We start from the raw sequence: 21,815 nt of genomic DNA on the forward strand, positions 1-21,815 counted from the left end.
CTCTGTGTGCGAGGGCCTGGGGAGGAGGAGGGCTGGAGTTCCTGCAGGACGGTGAAGCAGAGATCTCTGCCTGAGTTCCTTAACCTTCTCCACAGGCTGCTTGCAGGAGCGCTATGCTGGATACGACTGGTTTGCGTCTTCTGTGTTCCTCATAATGTCAGGGGATGGGGAGAAGACACTGAAGTTTCTTCAGCAATTCTCACATCTTCTTGTTTCAGCATTTCTCTGGCTGCCAAGACTGCATGTATCTGTAAGAACTGAAAAGCTGTTTCTTTCTGAAAAGCAACTCTAGAAGTTTCTAAAGAAGACTTTGTTAATTCTCTCAGTTTTGGGTGGATTTTTTTAATGCATTAAGTTTTTATTACAGCCCTCTAACTGAATATGTGACACCAAAAAAGTCTCCTGGAAAAAATATAGATTTGACATTTGTGTAAATGGCTATTTGAAAGTAGTGAAATAACAGGTGGACTGATAGTAAAGGCAGTGTTATTGAATTTTAAAGCTTGCAGTAAAATAAACTTTATTCATGGCATTAAATTCTGTGTTGAAGGCTGCAATACTCTTGAATGTTGAATGACCTTCTTTTTATTATTACAGTGTGCAAGTCCATCCTTTTGATTTTTTTTTTAGTAAAACTTATCAGGTTTAAAATGTACTAAATACACTAGAATGTATTTAGTAAATTTTAAAAATTATTACTGCCCAAATACTGTATGCTTGACAACTTAAAATTATTAGTATTTTGGATCAAGTTTGTAGTGTAGCAAACATCATTTCCATCTAGTTATTCTAACTATTTAAAACTTCCAGTTTGACTTTATACATTGTCACATTGTCTTGAACGTTTTGAACATAAACTATGAAATAACTGTAGTCTTTATGAGAAAACTGGGGAATAAGAAACACGGGTTAGATTCTGTACCTCTTCTGCATGCAGGCTTCTGTATTAATATGAATTAGTCTGTCTTGTCACCAGAAGTGACTGTATTTGTCCGCTCACCGCAGTATCTCACCCTAAGGTTGTTCCAGCACTACGAAATTTTGCTCCATTGTATGAGTATAGTGGTGCTGAACACTGTCAGTGCTCAGAACTTCAGTGTCGTCTTGCATACAATAACTAGCCAGCACTGCAGGCAGGTTGCTGCAGTGCTAATGTTCATTCTCAGTACTTAAAAGAATTATTTTTCATAATATATCTTGAAAACACAACGAGAAAATTCAGTATTAACCTATTGTATAACTACCTTAATGTAAACTAAAATAAAATGTCAAAACATGAATGAGGGATTATCCAGCCATTAGATTGTGATGCTGCCTACCTCAGGAAGGAGGAAAATTCCAAAGGATGTACCTTGACCTAGCACTAAGCCAAGGATTCCACTACCTAGAAACCATGCACTGGTGTTCAGAGCTTTCCATACTGATAAAACCTCTGTTTCTTTTGCTGCACAAAATAGAATTTCACTCATACCAGCCACACATACTGCAAAAGAACATGCACAAAGAAAACAACTTCAAACACCATAGAAGTTCCACTGTATCTGCCAGTAAATGGGAGAGAAAAAAAAAATCCGACAGAAAGTAGTCTTTTTTTTCCTTCTGTTCTTTTGTTTAAAATATAACATCAGTTTCTCCATCTCTGCTTTGGCAATTAGAGCTTGCATGCAACAAAGAGCTAGATTGCTAATGCAAAGGAATAGTCAGGATATATTTAATAACAGTTTCTAACTTTTAATTTTCTTTAGTTTAACTACATATTTTTCCTGATGGTAGTGCCAGCTTTTTTGTTTGTTCTATTTCCCGTCTCTTAAAATAGCTGGGATGACTTACAAGTGAACTTATGTATTTTTATGTATTGTTCTCAGCAAGGTATTTTAAAATAACACCTTTTTGTAGTCTGTAATCTTTTTTCCTCAATTTTGTTGATGATGTTGTTGTTGTTAATCAGATGCACCTGCCTATTACCACAGTGGAATCTGGCATCCATCCAGTCTATTTTTGCAGTGCTCACCACATTGAAATGTTGCTGAAAGCCGAATTGCCGCTTGTCTTTTCAGCGTTCCACATGTCTGGTTTCACTCCGTCCCAGGTAAGTAATGAAAGCATATCAAAGTATCATCAACTTTTTGACTCAAATCCACAAAATCAAGGATGTTCGGGAACTACTGTGGTTTTTCTATACTGCATTTGAGTGGTGGCTATGGAACTTGGGGGTAAGAGCTATACTGAATACGTAATGACTTAGAATGCCTGAAAACAGAAAGGAACTGACTTTGGTAGAATAATGACAGTGTACTGCAGCTGATGAGCTTCCATTACATATCTGGGCAAAAAACTTGATAAAAACCTACTACATCATCTAAACCATCAGATTTATCATTGAAATAAATAGAATATCTTATTTCCTGGAATGATTTTCTAAACTTTCCATAGGAGGGAAATGAGTAGTTTAGGATAGGCATATAATAGGAAGCAGTTCAGGTGGTATTAGAGCAAAATTAATTTTGTTTGAGCTACCATAACTATTACAATTGGGTAGCACGCTATTATTCTATATTAAAGAGATGTTACTAAAGAAGAATATTTATCCATGATGTTAGCTTCCATTTATACCTACTTACTACAATTCTTTGGTAACCTGGAATGCTACGTATAGAGCATTACTTGTAGACTACAGTCATGATGAAATGTAAACAGCTTCATGCAATAATGAGTTAGATTGCCAATGCAAGGATCTGTCACCACAATAAGAAAGTTTATTGCTGTTCCAAGGCAAGAAAAATATGTTTCATCTTGTGCCTTCAAAATTCCCTGTTGCCAAAAGATTTGCAGCTTAAGACGCTTCTTAATGGGGGCAGATGCCAGTATGGTACAGATACTGCTTAAAATAGTCAGCTTGGTATTTGGCCTTTGAGGAGAAAAGATTGGCAGATGAGGGACTTTATCTCAGCATAGGAATGAGGTGCTTATGATAGGTTTCCTATTTTGGGTAGGAAAAACACACGGGGAAAGTCACTCCTTCAACTATTCTTATGTAAGTTTTTTAAACTTAATTTTTTAAAAACATTGTGTGCTTTTTTTTATTGTTTGTACTCAATTAATAGTAGACTAATTGTTCTAAGCTGCTGACAAGGTTTTTTCTTTGGGAATTATTTTTTTTTATTTATTTAACATCTTACTGAAATGCCACTGGTGGGTGCCACTGTATTTTCTATGTGATTTTGCAGTTCTGCTGCAGGATTAAAAACAAACAAGCCCTGAACTGTGAAAACAACTCTGATGTATTTAAGTGCTTGTGTGCATCAATAAATACATGAAAACAGATTTAATGCCAGAGTATGGCTGCTGTCATCTAATTAGAATCTTGGTGCTTCTGCTGCTGCATATTTTTAAACACTTTGAGGACTGATTAGCAGAAGATTTGTGGCCTAGAACTAAATGAAATGTGCTGTACACATCTTAATACGTTGTGATTTAGAGCTGGAAAAAGGATTCGCTAAGTGTGTTCCATACCCACTTCATTAAATAAACATGTCCTAGGGATGGGCCTAACATTCATTTATAAGGCAAAGAACTACTTCAATTTAAAGGAAAATCCACATTAAACACACCTTCACCCTCATTACACTTCAAGCCACATAAAAAAAACTTGTAAAAAATCACCTTTGCTTTCACTAAACTTTATGATTCAAACTCAGGAGTTGCTGGAATATACTCAGATAAGCGAGATATACAGATGCAGGGTGTTATGTTAGCAGAACCTTCTGGAAGTGTGTTCATAGGCTGTGATATAAAAAAATTATGTTTCTTGGCTTTTGTACTTTATCCCTTTTATTTTCGTAAATAGTGTAATGTTACAGGACAAAGGGTCTGTAGTATAGAAAAGAGATAAATCTGATCAGTTATGACTGAATGTCTGCAGCAATTTAATTATATATAATTTCATTCTCATCTAGATTTGTCTGCAATGGATAACTCAGTGTTTCTGGAATTACATGGACTGGAGTGAGATCTGTCACTACATTGCTGTATGTATTTTCCTTGGTCCCGATTATCAAGTATATATGTGTGTTTCTGTGTTCAGACACCTACAGCAAGACATCCTGAAGCACACTGAAGCCCAAGATCTCCAGGTTTTTCTTAAAGTAAGGATTTCTTTCTTAATTTTTCAATTGCTGAAGGGAAGCAAAGCTGTCAATACTGAAAATATGTGTTACTGACTCTGAAACTGTTACTAACATTGACCTTTTTTTTTTTTTTTTTTTTAAGTGAGTGAAATAACACTTTAATTTACTTCTGGCAGGAAAGTGTGGTATAGTTGTCCTGCATTTTGTCCTGATCAGTTCCATTTGTAAGCAAGTAAATAGCCAGATGAAGTCATGAGGGCATTTGATTCAGTTCTCTCTACATGGCCTCAACGTCATTAAACTAAACGTTCTCCAGAAAGGTGGGTTTACGCGGTGGTCTCCTACTAAAGCTTGAAGGGATGTGCCACAAAGCTCAGTGAGCTGTGAATTTGAACAGATGCCAATTGCTATACAACCAACCTCAAAATTGGATATTCTTTGCCATATTATAAATTACATTTGGTTATCAGATTCTTTTTGCAGAGTACTGCTTAGCTATAAATGCAGTTATGAATAGATAAAATATTTGACCCTTGTTCCCAGAGACGTTCTTGCTTTTTTATCTGCTCTTTTTTTTTTCTCTCCAGTCAAAAGTCTTTTGCAAGACTTTTTTTTTTAATCTTCATCTTAGTCTGTCCTAACAACAATAGTTTTCTAGACTAGTTTGCATCCAACTTACATATTCTTAAATAAGAATATGTCAGCTCAGTTGTTTTCCTTGAAAATGTTTGGTACACTCTCTAATGGGTGAATTGTTTTGTTTGACCTGGCTTTGGTCAATGTGGCTTAAAAACAACTTCATCCTGATGGCATTATTGGGATAGTTTATGTAAATTTTAGAAGAGAAAATTTGTATGTTGTCACCTACAGTATAAACAGGCCAAAGATTTGACACGGTACTGTTAAATTAATGAGAAATTGTGTGTGTTAATGCACTGCCAGAGTATTTACAATTCATTGAGTGACTACTGCAGGAAAAAGAGGAGTTAATAGCATATTTAAACTGTACCCTTGCTTTTGATAAATCTTAATTAATCTAAAGAAAAAAAGATTCTGTCATTGTATTAATTTGATTTCAGATATATTATGGGCTTCTTGTGAGGTTACTTGTGTTTAATACTTGCAAAGGCGTAAGTCAGCTGCCCTTTCATTGAAATAATCACATTCAATTTCAATTTTTAGCCTATTTCTCAGCACAACATTCACAGATTTGGATTACTGTAGTGGAGCAATGTTCTTAAAAGTGGAAGTGTAAAGTAGTCTGAGAACATAATCCAATTAAGAAAAAACCCCAACACACCTACAACTTTTAATATTCATTTTATATTTCTTTTTTAATGCAATGTCACATCTTGAACTTCATACTAGCAGTGGTCATTTGCTGTACAAACAAGTCCCGCCTGCCTATTTTCCTTCCAAGAACCGATAGTACTTTCTATTTTCAAGTTTCTACCATGCTTTATATCTGTAATGAAAAGATGGTTTGACAGCAATACACCTTTGTTGGTATTATCTAAGAAATAGTTCCAGCTAGCTATTAAATTTTAAACAAATATTTTCTTCTTAAAATATAAATATACTTTCATTTGCATGCTGAAGAAGAAATTGGAGAAAACTTTGCTATCAATTCAGATGACATTATGCCTAGCACTTAAAATATGTAAAACATTCAGCCTTTCATTACATCCTTCTAGTGATAAAAACCTGTGAAAAAGATCATCTTATATTACTCTATAATTTGCCTTTCCTCTGTGCTAAGAGGGAAGTAGAAGAAACAAGTTATCCATGATTTTTTTTTTTCCTTTTTCTGATTGTTTCTGTTGGTTGAGGTGGGTTACTAACATGATCCCTTCAAGGTGTCTTGAAGTTTCAGCATTAACTAAACTTTAAATTTATTGCTTGGTATTTTATTAATCTCTTCATCAAAGGATAAAGATGCATAGTTTTACGATTTCCATATGTGAAGTAAGAATACTGTAAACTGCCACCTCATCATCTTGACTATCTTGGTTTCGTTGGTTTCATTTGGATAAAATAGAGAAACTGGGGCTACGGGGTTTGTGACTGGTAATAGCACATGCAGGCCAGTATGTCAGTCTCTTATGAGTAATTTAGCTACTCCTCACTTTATTTTCTGTGAGTATAGGGCATATTACTGACAACTAAGTTGCTGACCAATGCTTTAATACATGTGCATATTTAATCAATATAGAATTTGACTGCTTAAAATAGAGTTAAATACCTACTGCAGTTCTTTATTGGAGTCAGTTTTCTGTTGTGCTGTAGTTAACTTTCTCGCAGTGCATGAAGAGTGACCTGGAAGGTAAAATCGTGCCTTTGCTTTCACTTGTGAGTAGGGAAGAAGAAATATAAAGACCATCTTAAATTCCTGTTCGGGTGCCAAAGTGCCTTCCAAGCCTGAATAGATGATCTCAGGAGAATTTTGCTTAGCCAAGGTGCGCAGTCAGTACACCAGCAGATACAGCATATGTCTGGCTCCAGAGAGCTTTTTGCAGCACATGCTGCCAACAGTGGTAATACTGCTTAGTAGATGGTGCGCATGCAAGTTGTTCCAGTTCAAAGCAGCAACAAATTCACCCATTTTATCTAGACTGTTCTTCAGGATCCTGCTCTCTGCCATGCATCCTCCCGTTCCCTCTAATATGGTAGCCATGAGAAGGAACATGGCCTGTTCATTTCTTTTTCCTGAGGGCACCTTCTTTTACTTCTGTGTTTTGGAATTAGTAAGAATTAATTGTGGTCATGCAGAAGTGTTTATTATGTTTTTATTTAATCACTTCATAAAGACCTTTCTTTATTGCTGATTTTAAAAATAAGTATCTACTGTTACTCTCCTGGTTTTATCGAGAATCTAGTTGGATATAAAAGCCATATTAATAAACATCTAGCATGTCATGTGCTGGTGTAGAAGTCTTTTTTTTGAGGAGTATTTTAGTACCTGGCTTTGCCTTCTTATAGCTTACTTTGTTTTCCTTAAAAATCTTCATATGGCATGTTCTCCAAAAATGAGATGAACAATGTCCACCTGAAAAGAACTATTTGTTACCAAGACTGTAATTAGAAAGAACTGTCTGGAAGCAGATATTACCAATTCTTTATTTCTAAATGAAAGATAATAAAATGTGTGTGTTCTAAACACCCAGGCTGTGACAAGCAAAACAAAATGAGCTATCTTTAGAAGCTTGGAGTTCATTAAATTGAAGTTGTGCATCTTTTTTTTCCTACCTAATAAATGTTTTCTGTGTGTGTTTCTGCAGGAAGAAGCACTCCATGGATTTCGAGTGAGTGATTACTTAGAATACATGGAAAGCTTGGAGGCAATCTACAGACCTATGTTGCTGAAAGACATGAGGAACATCAGAGTGCAGAATCCATAGATGAAGCAGACAAGCACTTTAATTTCCAGTTTTGGATAGATCCTTTAAAAGGATGCTGATTGATTGGCAAATTAAACTCACCTAAGATAAGTCAGGCTGTACATATTGTAAATCAGAATCCAGTTTTTGGAAAAGGTCTTAATCTAATTTTCATGACCTAAAATACCACATTTTTCCAGACAGACTGTATGTGCAGCCACATTTTCAGTTAACAGAAGGCAGCTTCAGAACTCACTGGTAGGGTACTGAAGTGTCTTCCTCATAAAGCCTTGAACCTGTTTGCAATTCGTTGCATTATTGTCATCTCCTTCTAGCACAGTCCTAAAACTTTTGTATTTTGATAGGGTCTGACAAAGTGATTTTTCTTAGAAAATGTGCATGAAAAGTCAACAAATCAAAAACAAATTCCCCATACACAGCTGTTCTGAGTTTGTGGATAAGGTTCAGAAAATGGGGTGTTCCAATACATGCAATGAAAAGACTGATATTCCTGTCCCCCTTTTTTTTTTTTAGTAAAGTAAATAATTTCATGTCATAAAACATGCATTTGTAACATACATTCTTCGTCTGCTTTTTGTATTTCTGGAAAATGATTGTTTTTAAAGATTCTGGTTTCATTCAGGCAGGAAACTAAGAAGCAGCTTCATCTGTGCTTGCTTTTTATCATCAATGAAAAGCAAGAATGAAAGCTGCTAAATATTTTCTAACACCAGTGCAGTGTAGATAAAATTTCAACGTTGTTAAGTTGATTAAAATTCCTAATTTCAAAAGAAACATGGTTTTATTGAGGAGTGCTGCATCCCATTTGCTTTAAGGATAGGTTTTAGGTAACAGTCAGTGGACAGCAGAGGAAACATTCGAGCAGCTTTCTTTTCCATATTCTATTATATCACTGTTCTCTGTTAAGAAATAAATATATATTTGTGCACCAATTAACAGTTGTTTTTTTAAATCCAAATTTCAAAGCACTAGGCATGATGTTGGGTCAATAAATGTCGTTTAGATGGCAGCATATTCCTAAAATGAATAATAGAGTTGGTTTGTCAAGAATTAATAAATGCCTTTGTATTTGATCAAAATCATGGCTAATAAAATAATAGTTATTGTCAAGTAGGAGGTCTCCTTCAATATTTGCAAGTAATCGAAGTATGTAAATGGATGAATACAACATATTGTCCTGTGGCCAGTTAATATTTTTCATACAATCAGATCTGCATCAAAATTGGAGAAAAAAAAAAAAAAAAAAAAAAAAAAAAAAGAGTCCAGTAGAAAAGTAATCTTTACAATGCCTGCGTGAGGCTAGATGAAAAGTAGACATTCAGATATTTAAGATGTCTACTTAGACATTTCAGGCTAACTGCAGAAATAAAATGGAAATAAAATCTAAAATTAGAAAGTTATTAAAATTTATTCTCAAATTTGTAACAGACATGTTTTGAAACGAAAAAGGAGAAGTGTGGTTTGTTTGGTGCATTCTACCCATCACCAGCAAAGCTGCTTCTCCAACCTCCCTCACTCTTACCACTCACACAACACACCCCCACCCCCATATTTGTAGATTGCTTGTTCTTTTCGTTTTGCAAGATTTTTTTTCTCCCCTCATTTCTGTATTTTGTTGGCCTCTTCTATTCAGGGCTTTTCATCTTTGCTTAAAGGTATTTTCTCAGTAGATGCACTAATTTCCATTTCTCACAATCTCTATTCTATCCCTTTTTTTATGTTCTCTGCTACAAGACACATTACAGTGTTTCTTATACACTACCTCACCATAGATCTCTGTGGTTTGAAGCTGTCTCATGGGATGCCCAAGTTCACTGAGTATTGGGAAGGTTGAAAGAGTTCAGACAGTGGGATTAGCTCAGCCTACAGGGCTTAGAGACTGGCTTGAAGCAAAACTTTTGGGAGCATTTCAGAGCAGTAGCATTCATCCATGAAGTAAGACACACTTGCCTGCTTTTTCTTCTGTGCAGAACTGGCATTTGTTGCCTGCTGGCCCACAGCCTTCCCCTCAGAGTAACAGTACTTTTTTCTAATATTCATCCATACAGGTATTTTTGACTGGTGATCTCTGACGTTGGTCTGAAAGCTAGGTTTGCCTTTTTGTAATTATTTCGCAGATGTCATTTATAGATTATTAAGAATTTTATGGTGCATGATAAAGTATTTACATTAAAAGGCCTCAGAGACCTCTGGATAGGTTCTAAAACTGATGCATAGGTCTGTTTGGGTGCTATGAAGAAACTCACCAAGGAATCCTACTCATGTGTTGTGAGCTGTCTTACTAGCTCAGGCAGTGACTGTCATTTCATCTTGCTGTCTTAGGAGGCGGGAAGCAGGCCGTTTTCAGAAGTCAGTAAGCAACTCTTAGGTGAAAATTGACAATGGAAGCAAGGAAGTAATAGCTTTAGTGCAGATTTTACTTAGAAGGGTTCATCTCCAGACATTCTGTTCCCTACTCATGCCCTTTATTAATGCATATTTTCAAACCATGTTCTTTGAAAAAAACACTTTCAAAAACTCAGACAACACAACCATGCTGTTATCTAGCCAAGCCTTGATCCAGCACTTGGATTTATGAAGTCTTACCACAAAACTGCCTTAACTTTCATTTAAGGTGTTAAGATCCTGTGTCACTCACTACTGGCATGCTCAGTGATGGCATCTAAATAGGCTTTGCAACTGGATGAAGTAAAAGTTCTGCTACACAGAAAACAGCAAATACTAGTTTATTACTTTGAGAGTATAGAAGATTCTCTAGTGTCAAGTATCAAGTACTCTGGTATCAGTATCAAGTTTTCTAAACAACTTTTTGAAAACAAGATTATTTTTGGCTTAGTCTTGGACTATAAACCTATTCTAACACTGAGATACTTATTTTACCTGAGTAAATTTGAAGCAATAATTATGAAGTTCCTTGAAATTTGTGCTTCCTCCTTAAACTGCCCACAGTTTTTAAAAGGCAAATACTGAGTGTATCTTTTTATTGGGAGGTCTGTCCTTTCTTAGGATTTCAGTTTTGTTTTAGCCAAAGTAATAGTTGCACTGGTTCAGTTTAGAGTGAAATACCCTATTCCTGCAGTTACCTTTAAAGGGATTTTTGGTCTTGGTAATTAAATTGCATAGAAAGTTGGTAAACTGCCTTGTATCTTGTAATATCAGACCCTTACTTAGTACCTTGGTGTTTCCAATGACATTGATCTTTATCAATTAAAACAAGATTCAGTTTCTCCAGCAAAAAGTTACTTATCATCTGTACTCTTATAAGAAGTCTTTATACTGTGAATTGTAAGTAGCCAGCACAATTGGTCAAGTCCCTGCCATAGTTAGTTTAGTAACTAAGCAGCATAAATTCCCCAAATGCATCCTGGTTATGTAGGCAGCGTTACTAGATAATGTTAGGTAGTGAAAGTTAAGCATTAGGTAGTTCTTGGTTTGGTTAAAGAAGTAGGGAAAATATTATGTTTTATCAACCCCTGCAATAACTTTTTTTTTTTTTTTTTACAGAATGTCTGGAATCTCAAAATGTTTTTTATTAGAATTTGTGATATAATAAAAGTTTTAGAAGTCCAACAGAAACCACGAATGTTGAATTTAGATTTATCCAGTATCATTGCCACATTCCTGTGAGACAGACTAAAGGTTACCGTAAAGTTCTTGAAAAACAAATTCACTAGATAAAATGAATGTGTGAGCGCATACACAAATTCAAATTATAAAATACATTAGAACCCACAGTAAAATTTCTGTAATTATGTACAATCTAGGAGTGAACACTGATGGAGGTTTTGCCACTAATTTCTGTTTTCCTGACTATGCATTTCATAAATTCATGTATTTAGTTTTTTTCCTGTCTAGAAAAAAGAAATTAAATATTTTTAGACTTCCATGAACTGCGTTTGCTCACCTACTTAATAAAAGAGGCTGACAAGTATGAGGAAAAAATTATGACAGCTGATGGAACCAAGTATTTGCCTGACAACACGGCCAAAGAATCTCAAGACTCCCATAAAACCTGTTTTTTTAGTAACAGTCTCTTTTTTAAAAAGTAATTTTTTGGCATATATTTCAAAGAAACCAAATTACAAACATCCAGATAATAACACTAGAACACTAATATATATGTGTTTCTAGAAATTCTGTAACATTTTAAAGAGACTGTGGCTGATTAGGCTACCAATTAGGAAGTTGTCAGTTCCTGTATCAGCAGCAGATATTTGTCAGGAAAATTAGCTCTTGTGCTAGACATTTGAGGGACTTTTGCCATCTAAATAGCTGCCACTTTGTATTCCTTATCCCCCAACAAAGAAGAGAGAGGGACTGCAGAGCTGACCCTTAATATCAACAACTTTCATCAATATTGCATCAAATCAGTGCAAAGAGGTGCAGCATGCAATAATTGGGAAGGTAAGTACAAACACAAAGCAAACTGCTGCTACTGACAAAAGCACTTTTTGCATTGCCTCCAGCAATTCAATCAGCTGCAGTTTCCCCATCTGCAAAACAGTTACAATTTTATACAGTCCATGTAGGTGCTGAGATGATTAATTAATAATATTTGTAAAACATTTACTGCATGAAAATGCTACGCAAATGCTAAATCTTGATACCTGATAATAATATAATTTTCCATTGTGCCTTATGACAAGCTACAAGTAGACTGAAACAGAACTTAAAGGGATGGTAGTCAGGGAAAACAGTGGCATCTTTGGATCAAAACCATTCTGAAAACAAATGACCATTTTAGCAACAGATACCTGAAGACCTACCCACATGCTATATTATCTCTAGTTTGAAAACTCCCTCATCTGGCTTTGCTGGCTTATAGGTAAATTTCTTCCTTCGCACAGGTCCCCATTTTTTTTCAGGGAGCTCAAGTCTACTGAGATGTAGACATTTTCTATTTCTAAATGTATTTGTATTTTTATAGTTGCCTCTTCCAGCTTCTTTTCCCTGCTTTCCATCTTGATTGTATTTACCTCCCTCAGTCTTTATCTCTCTTATTTTCAGCTGTCTCATTCTTCCCAATCCCCAGTGACAGCCCAAGCACTAAAGAGTAAGAAGTGCTTCCTTGCTTGTACCTAAAATGTGTAACTAAACATGATTTTAAATAAACATGGGTCAAAGTGGGGCAAAAACATCCAAACCAAACCCAAACCACTATATAAAACCCCAGTTTGGAAAAACTGAGAAGCCAGTTGTAGGACGACATAACTGCCCACATAAGCTGTCAGCAGTCCTGACCCAGTCTCCTACTGGAGGAAGTTAAGCACTGCTGCCTCTGCTGTCACACCCTCCTAAGCATCAGCTGGGATGCCATGCTGGATAGAAATGTCTGTGTTATCCCTAAAAGACACGCAGTTTCCAGGCCATCTCCTTCAGCAGCCTATGCAGCATGACTCAGCCTTTGGGGATAAAATGAGTAATACACAAAAATATTTGTCACCTGTTCATGTCTGCCATGTTGCCTTTAGCCAAGTTATTTTACTTCTGGAAACTTTGGGTACCTGTCTAAAAAAAATACAAGTAGCGCTTACTTGCTTTGTAAAAAATGACAGTTCTGCAAGTGGAACTTCTGCAAGTTCTTCATTACCATATAGTGTTCATGCAACAAGAGAAATCCTGGCAGTGGAAGCAACTAAAAAGTTAAAAACCCCCAACTTTTAGATCCAGTAGGAAAAATTAGATCAAAGTTAAATAGTTACATTTTAAACTCTGTTTTCCACTGTTCTAAGATGTCCAGCTCAAACAATCACTAGGTCAACAGGTAAACAGTCTCAGCTTCTCTAAACTTTTTTTTGGTGTGTTTTCTCAAAGTAACTGCTAGCTAATCCGTAGCAGTATTCCACAGATTTCAAAGGGACCTAAGTTTGAGTAACATTAAAAGATCCCAGTAAACAGGCTGACATGGTGTGTTGAATGACAAGGGATCACAATACAGAATGAAAGCAGCAGCCCTGGTGAATTGACATTCAGAAGGAAGTTAGAAAATACGAGACTATAGGCAAAGTTGTTGTGTCATATAATGCACAGTAGTGACACAATGCTTCATTGCCAGCCTCTTTGCATTTCATCACCTCCAGCATGGGAATCATCCTCTATTGCTTGTCCAGTGAACATGTACTCGGTTCGATTATTTGCATTTTTGTTTGATACAGGGATAATGCTTCAAGGATGGCAAGAGATTTGGCAAGAGGAATGGAGTCAGCACCGGTGGAGTTTCAGGATACGTGTTCTCTGTCCCTACTAAGAACAATGCTTAGGTTACAGCAGGTCCCTCACTAGTCAGTTACAGCAGCAGGTTTCCAGAGAAGGAAACTGGGAGTCTGTCTCAACATTTGAGAAAAGAGGTACATTATTGGGCAGCGTTACTGAAAACCAGCCACTGAAAGCAATTACTTCAGGTTGCATTTCCTAAGGAAATGAGCAGGTTCATCAGACTTACCCACACCAGGGCAAGGACTGTTGTGTTTTGGTTTCGTCAGGGATAGAGTTAAACCATGACATTTTGCAACAGAGACATTTATGAGTTGTGGCTAAGAAAGAAATCCTAATTTGTAAATGAAAAGACTATTTTCCTCTGTTTGCAGCATCAGGGACTATTAAAGAAATAACATCCTATTCCATTCCCAGCACTTCCAGGAATCGTGCAAAAATTAGAAGGCTGTGATAAAAGCTACAGTAAGTGTCATACTAAATAATTGTCACACAGTTAAGGACCTATGAGGCATAGTGTAATTAGTCCATTCAAGAGAAGACTGTTAGGCTAGAGTATTAGATTATTCTCTCACTGTCTGTGATGGTCTATATGGAGCATAGATTTCGGGTAACGTCTTCTTAACTTAGCCAAATGTCTTTCCCCAGCCCCCACCCGACAAACAAGAAAAGCACATTGCCAACAAGAATGTGTGAGATCTAGGAATGAGGAGCTATGGAAACAGACGGAAGAGGTTGTCACAGTGAAGATAATTATCCAGTAGAACAAAGTTACTTTTAAGATAAAAAATCATCAGATCGATATTTTTAGTCATGATCTATTTTTTGAGATACAAGCTATCGTAGAACACATGCCATTCTAAAATATGCAATCTATTCCAAGTTCCACAGCCCAAGCTACACAGTGATTTAATTGTGATATCTGACCTTTCTGTCCTTAAAATATATCTAACAAAAAATAAATCTCATTAGTATCAATGGAATATGATCTTCCCCAGTTCTCTGATGCTTTCTAGGCAAATTGTAACAAAAAAATCCCCCCCCAAAACAGCACAAGGCCTTAGAGATGGACAAATCTGAGGTAGAACAGCAAAAAATGTATATAAAGAATTTAAGAATAGATGGTAATGACAGCACACATTTTCCCTTTCAAATTATAATATATACCTATATATCACATAGGACTAGAACTGAAGACACAATTTTAATTAGTTTGAGCAGATAGAAAATAAAAAAAATATTTTATTCATTACATTATAGTTATGTGACAGAAAGTAACTAGCATTTATTTCCTGTAAGGAAGCCATTTGGAGAGCTGCAGTGTTTGTACTGTTCTGGCAAATCAGTGGAGTGTATTCATGACGCCTCTTCTGACATTTTGTTTACTAACTGATCACACGTAAGTAGACAGAGGTATGACTTCTACTTCAAAGTATTCTGCCTGGTTTCCAATCATTTAAAATGCTATTTCCAGATACACAGACCATGTCCTTTCAGATTTCACTTTTGTTCAGAATGCAGCTTTTAATTTCCGATCAGGAATGACGTACCAGCTTTATTACTTCATCTAACAAGAACTGGTTCAAAGTTTTGTATACTCAGCAGAATATTTGTAAAAAACACATTCCCTGTTCCTTTCCTCTGATACCAAACTGCCAGCAAATTAAAAAAACCTCAAAGCTCCAGAGCATAAAGCTGTTTGATTCCATTTAATCACAAAAAAAAAAAAAAAGAAAAAAAAAAAAGAAAAAAAAAAGTCTTAAAGCTTAACATACAAATGCAGTGAGGTATAGGGAGGTATCAACATGGTTTGAAAAATTAGTTTAGATGGGGTTAACCTGGGAATTGACACTTGACTAATATTTCATCAGGTCTGTTTCCTGCTCAGAAATAGAATAAGACAAGGAGAACACATGAAATTCACTTAGAATGATGAATGGGGAGAGCAGGCTTTTTTGTGGTAGTTTTTTAAAGAAACAAACACAACACAAATAAAAACCCTAAGGGAAATTAACCATTTGAAAGAAATCAATGTTTAGTCTCTCAAAGGATTTCATTTGCTCTTGGTATTTCCTGTACCCTAAGTCAAAGCCTGTCATGGAATAAAATTCATCCATTATGTGGGAATTAGCTGCTTTTAAAATGGACGCAACATTTTTAAAAAAATTGAGTCATGGGTTGATGGTTAGATAAGGTACATTTTTGGAGTTATCAAGACTTACCTCCTGCAGCACAATTTTCACTTAGAAAGCAAATTGCAAGTATTTTTTTCAATTGCAAGTATTGTTGTGAACAATGCCATATACTGTCACAATTTGTGTCATGGACTTTCTAAGTAAAGCTTTCAGGTCCAAAAGAACTTATTCCCGATTTTGATTCAAGATGGTGTTTAGTTATAATGTTATTTTTCTCCAGCTCTAAATCAACAAAAGAAAGGCCTCCTGCTAGAAAATATGAAACCAAGGTTTGGAACAAATACAGTTTTGGCAAGGAATTTCTTCTGAGGGAAATTATAGACCCACGAAGCCAGTTAGACCATCTGTCTAAATCACTTTGGAGTCATTCAGATACTTGTAGGAAATTAATTTTGTACAGATCTTGGAGGTGAGGAGAAACGATGGCCTCTAGATACCCCAACCCTTTCAGACTCCCATGAAAAGTAAATTTAATCAATTTTCAGCCAAATCATTTGGAGCCAAATAGCTTTCTCCCTTAGAGAAACTAATTTTACATCCCAAATATTTGACTTCACCTTCAACATACAGTAGGCTTGAAGCTTCCAAAGCATCCTGAACTGCAGAAGTGGGAGAATCTCAATGCAATGCTCAACAACCACTGTTCTGGGTTTATTCTGTAATGCTCCTGCAGACTAGTGCTATGGCTATTCTTAGTGCCAGCTGCTTTTCATTGTGAGGCCAGTTTCAAACAGCTATTGACAGCATCACACAATACTAACATGCTATACTGAGGAAAAAGGTATGATCTTCCACCTGCAAGCTGCCAGCTCTTTCTCTATTATGAATAATAATGGAATTGTTTGCCGCAACAAAATTTTGACATCAGAGTTCATCAAATATTTTCCAAAAGCACAGTGATTCTTTTCAGAGAGGGAAACTCTCTTAAGAGTCTCCCATAAAAATAGCCCCCCTCTCTCAGAACTGTCCCCCAAAATAACAAGGAATTATTTAAAATAGAATACTCCTTGGAGAGTGTAATAAAGAACTCCCAGGACATTCTCTTACATGCAGCTAAAACAACCTAATAACCTGCTGTCTTCTATAATCCTCGCCCCTATGTTAAATACTCCTACTGCTTGCACCACTCTGATTCTTACCAGATCCTTCCACTAGCTGGTTTGTATAATTAGAACAGCAGAAGGACATCTTATTTTGTTCAGGTTGTTTTCTGGATGGGTAGTGGAAGCCCCATCAGGGTTGCAAGCTGAACCTGTAATGTGAGTAATAGTGCACAGATGGAAAAATCTCTCCTCCGCTTGCGTCACAAACAGTTAAACTGTCATTTGTTACAGCAGAGAAGATGAAACTGTCAAAACTCCAATGTAAGAATAGTTTGTTTCCCCCCCACATGAACGTATTCTTACTATAAATTTCAGCTACTGAAGAAGAAGTTTGAAAGATTTAAAGAAATATGTTATCATACTCTATGGTATAGCATGGTCTGGATTATAAGCAGCCAGTTTGACTTGACTTTAAAGAGCAGAGAAGATAAATGTCAGAACCTGGTCTTCCAAATGAGCCTTTCAGAAGATACGAATGGGCAATAAACTAGAAAAAGCCAAATGTTCTCTCCTATTCTAACCAAGAAAACAAGCTTGGCACCAACAGCACAGCAAATGTTTTCCTTTGGGTAAATCCTGGCTGAGACCCACAGTAAATTTTCTTTGGCACATAGCTTTTACCTCAGCTTGCTGATTGAACTGTCCTTTTCCTCCGGTATCTACCACAGCTGCCAGCATCTATCCCTAAGGTCCTTGTATACCCACCACTTACAGTTTTTTTTTTTTTTTTAAATATAGCAAAATTATACAATGACTGCAATAGTGTAAGTTCAGGAATTCATTTTAAAGGGCTTGTGATCTTCAAATGGAAGGGTGAACTTAAACCAGTAACTGTAAAGGGATGCTTGAAGTATTACTTGCAAGTTCCAGGTTGATGACAATACAGTCAACTCATGATGGTTTTGGGTTCTCACCATGTGTGTTGTGGATCAGCCAGATTTAGCCTTTCTCCAGTTTCCCTGACTGCAGCCACAGGTTCCTTGCACAAGGCATTGCTCAGCCCGCTACTGTTTAAAAGTTGTCATAGATCCTAACAGAAATCTTTCTGGAAGCTTGTGCTGAAGTAGATGCTCTAAATACAGTCTCTGAGTGTTATTTACTTAAAAGTATGAGCAATACGGAGCTTGCAGGAGCTAAGGTGGAGAGGGTCCAAGTATTATTCCTCATGTTGTACAGTTGTGCATCTGCAGCATGGAAAATGTGTGACTTGCATACCATTGCCCATGACAAAGGATGCAGAGTCAGGAACTAAATGTGACTCTGTCTTGTGTGTCTTCTGACAGAGCTGAATGTTAGGTAAAGTTTCTAGTCAGGTGTCAGTATGGAGAGTGAAAGCTTATAAAATTCAGCAGTAGTTTCAGCAAACATACTGTGCTCATTTGTGAGGTGACTGTGCCGTTTGATAGATTGCAATTATTAACAGTTAAATGTTCAATTTTTTCCACAAAGTAACCAGCCAACAAAGATTAGCTCATTATGCAAATGCAGACAGTGAACACTGTGTGCACAGTGGTGTGGCAAAGATGCTCCACTGGCAGCAAGCTACTTAAGGTACAGAGAGAAACCGGAATTTAAAACAGTAAATGTAATAATAAAAAACCATTAGAAGGAGTGTAAACATTAGGTTTGAGACTAAGAAATTAGAAAAGAAATAACTATCAAATTAGTATGCCAGCATGGAGTTGGAAAGAAGGCCCTTCATAAAATAATCAGAGCGCAACAGAGACCATCTGAATTTAAAAATGCAGTTCCAATGGATAAGAAAGGATCATCTGCTTGTAACAAAAATCAGCCCCAAGAAGTATATGAAAGCAACAGAGCTCTCACCCTACTGTAGAATGGTGTTTTCTGTGTAATGCTGTCTGTAATGCTGTCCAAAGTTTACGTGGCTGACAATTCCTCAACAGAACCTTTTTGTTAAAATGGCCAGTGTGTTGGCCTCAGGCAGCTCTTTTGAAACATCTTGCAGTGAAGAATTTTCCATAAACCCATTGCAAGTATTTAAAAAGCCCTGCTTGCCTTACCTGAGATCAAGCTCTTCCCACCCTCCAAACCTGGCTGCTCTGGAAGTGCTGGTAACCTTATCGGGAGCAAAGAAAGTACTCGTAACATCAGACAATTTGCCCAGGCTGTAAGCTAATAAGGCACAGCCCAGTCCAGGTTGGGAAGCCTTTTAGAGACATGAATGCACATGTACCCATGTTACGTCCATACAACTTCCAGGCAAGTGATCAGCTTTGAGTTAGCACATAATTGCACATCTCCATGTCAGCCTAGCCTGTTCCAATCTCACTGAGAAACTGCAAGCTCTAAACATCTTATTATATCAAAGTGCTTAAATAGTTCCAGGGGTTTTAATCAAAAAGCAATTAAAAAAAATCAACTGGAAGTCCCAGCTCTATGCATTTGTTTAGATAAAAGTATTCCAACAGCACTACAACAGATAACAAATGCTGGAAACTAGCTTAAAGAAACATACTTGTTTCAAAGTTTGGGGCACTTAATACTTCACATCCAATTCTTTGTATATGTATCCAAAGTCCCATATATACTTAGAACCTTCTAAAGATGTTTTTTCACATTTTTAGAAGGGTCTAAGGCTTTAAAACCAATGTATAGATGTTCCACTGCCAACTATGGGTACATCTCCTAAGAATTTTCTCATTTTCTTTAAAATATGATCTTTTGATCATTCATACTCAGTCTGATACATATCTTTGTTACATTACTGTTCAGTATCTAGCTGCACATAGTTCAATGCTTTTCAATACGATCTTCTTCAGGCTTGATCCACAAGATACCAATAATCTATGTCAACTGCTTTTTCCAAAGAATGGATTTTAATTAGTCACATACAGTAGGAAAGTACTCATTCAGGAGACCGATTTCTTTCTATTTTCAAATTGCGACTAACCCTATGTCCCCACTCTGCCTTGCTGTGATTCTGCAATATCCATTTATTTCTTTGTGAATAGGGGACGCTGTTAGAGAAAATCTGTTCTGAAATGCAACAATGCAGCGTTCCACCTGGTCTAGAGATGAAAGGTACAAAAGCTCTTAAGCAGCATAAGCTATTCATCAAAAAGAAAGATTTCAGACTTGGAAAAAAATTAACCCACCTCACCCACAGAAAAGTAAGGATTAATCCCATGCCCCAATGTGTTAGGGAACGTTTTCCTTGCTATATATTAGACTGAAAACAAAACACCAGTCTTAGAACCTGATATAGATGAGATGTTTGCAAAAAAGGAATTTAAGAGGAATTAATTATAAATTGTCTTGGCTTCTCAAATTTCCTAGTAAACACCAAAAGTTAATTAGAGAAAGAAGGAATGAAAGAAAACAAATAAACAAAAAAGCCCTTAAACCATCAAGAATAAATAAAAATGGTGATAGTGATTTTTTTCTCATTCTCTTCTGATACAACTTCAAGTTTGTTCTGCACCTCGGTCTAGTGTCAATAGGAGAAAGATATTTATATTTTATGTTTGTGATGATATTAAAATACATGCCATTTCCCACAATGCCAGCCACCTATGAATCTTTTGTTAATTTGCCTTTGATATTGTAAAAATCACTACTGATCTCTGATCTAACCCTGTAGACACTTCAGCCTGTAAAATTTCAGACAGGAAGATCTCCAAACCAAATCCAACCCTTTTAGATTTACTAAAACTCTAAAATTTACACCTGGCTTTTCCATAATTCAAATCTGTACCACATAATACCTAACTCTTAGGTGTAATCTCAGCCTGCCTGCATGCACAAAAGAAGTAAAAAAAAGAAATTTATACCATCTACTACCATTACATGTATAACATTTCTAAAGAAACTCTAAGGACCTGTTTTTTTTTTCACTACCTAAGGCCACTGATAGTACTCTTCCTGCATTTGCTGTGATTGCTTTTCCAACTTTACCTCTTTTTCCATACTGCTTGTGCACGACACTGATCCTTGTTTGTATCGCTTCAATTTCCCTCAAGTGCAATTTGCCCGTAATGCCAGGGGAGCAGCAGGTTCATGAATACCTGTAGTTTAAAGTGGTAGAGATTATTAATACATTACAGGCCGGAGTTCTCTGACGTAAGCGTTATAACTAATGACCCACTTAAAATTATATTAGCGCTTAGATAAGCACTTATTTGAGTAGCATTTTTACTCATTCTTTTTCTGCCTAACCCACTGGAGCCAGGCGGGAGCGCGCAGGGCTGCAGGCTGTGTGAGGCCCCGTTCGCAAAGGTCGCCATGATGGCATATGCCGCTTCCAGTGTGGGTTCAACCCTGCTGAGCTTCCAGCAGATCATTTGAAACATTAAAGTCCTTTTTTTTTTTTTTTTTAATAAAATGTCTTTCTGAACCTTTTCCAAAACTGAACTCAGCATTTTGCATTCAAAGCTAGTATTTTAAAAATTGGAAAGCAGCAGGGAAGGCACTCCAGCAGCCTGCCATGGAAACCACACCAAGAACAAAGCCATGAGAACATTTTGGCTGCCCCTTCCAGCCCCTTTCTGCCTGCTTTTTCCTCCCCTCTTCTACAGCATGTGCTAAAAGTCCTTGTTTTCATTTTTTTTGTTCCTTCCAACATCCCCTTTATGTGTGTACCTGTGGCAGGTGCACAGATACTGACTGGGGCCTGCAGGGCGGCCTCTGTGAGGGGCGGCTGGGGCCACCCTGTGCTGGGCACAGCCAGTTCCAGCCAGCTCCAACAGCCCCGCCGGGCACGGCTGAGTCCCTCAGACAAGATGGTGGCGTCTCTGGAAGGGTGTAAGGAAGGGCAAA

The 21,815-nt window shown here is 36.8% G+C and overlaps 1 protein-coding gene across 3 annotated transcripts in view; it reads left to right on the forward strand.

Annotated features, from left to right (window-relative positions):
* TBC1D32 (TBC1 domain family member 32) overlaps positions 1-17,760 on the forward strand; it is a 104,257-nt gene extending 86,497 nt beyond the window's left edge. For all 3 annotated transcript variants that reach the window (XM_080389073.1, XM_080389074.1, XM_080389072.1), the window contains 4 exons: positions 96-250; positions 1,949-2,089; positions 3,957-4,145; positions 7,406-17,760. In XM_080389073.1, coding sequence (XP_080245199.1) covers positions 96-250; positions 1,949-2,089; positions 3,957-4,145; positions 7,406-7,525 — 605 coding nt within the window. In that variant the 3' untranslated portion in view covers positions 7,526-17,760. The remainder of the gene's footprint in view (positions 1-95; positions 251-1,948; positions 2,090-3,956; positions 4,146-7,405) is intronic.
* The last annotated feature ends 4,055 nt before the right edge of the window (positions 17,761-21,815 follow it).

This window comes from Falco punctatus (genome assembly GCF_963210335.1).
Source record: "Falco punctatus genome assembly, chromosome: 5".
NCBI lineage: Eukaryota > Metazoa > Chordata > Aves > Falconiformes > Falconidae > Falco > Falco punctatus.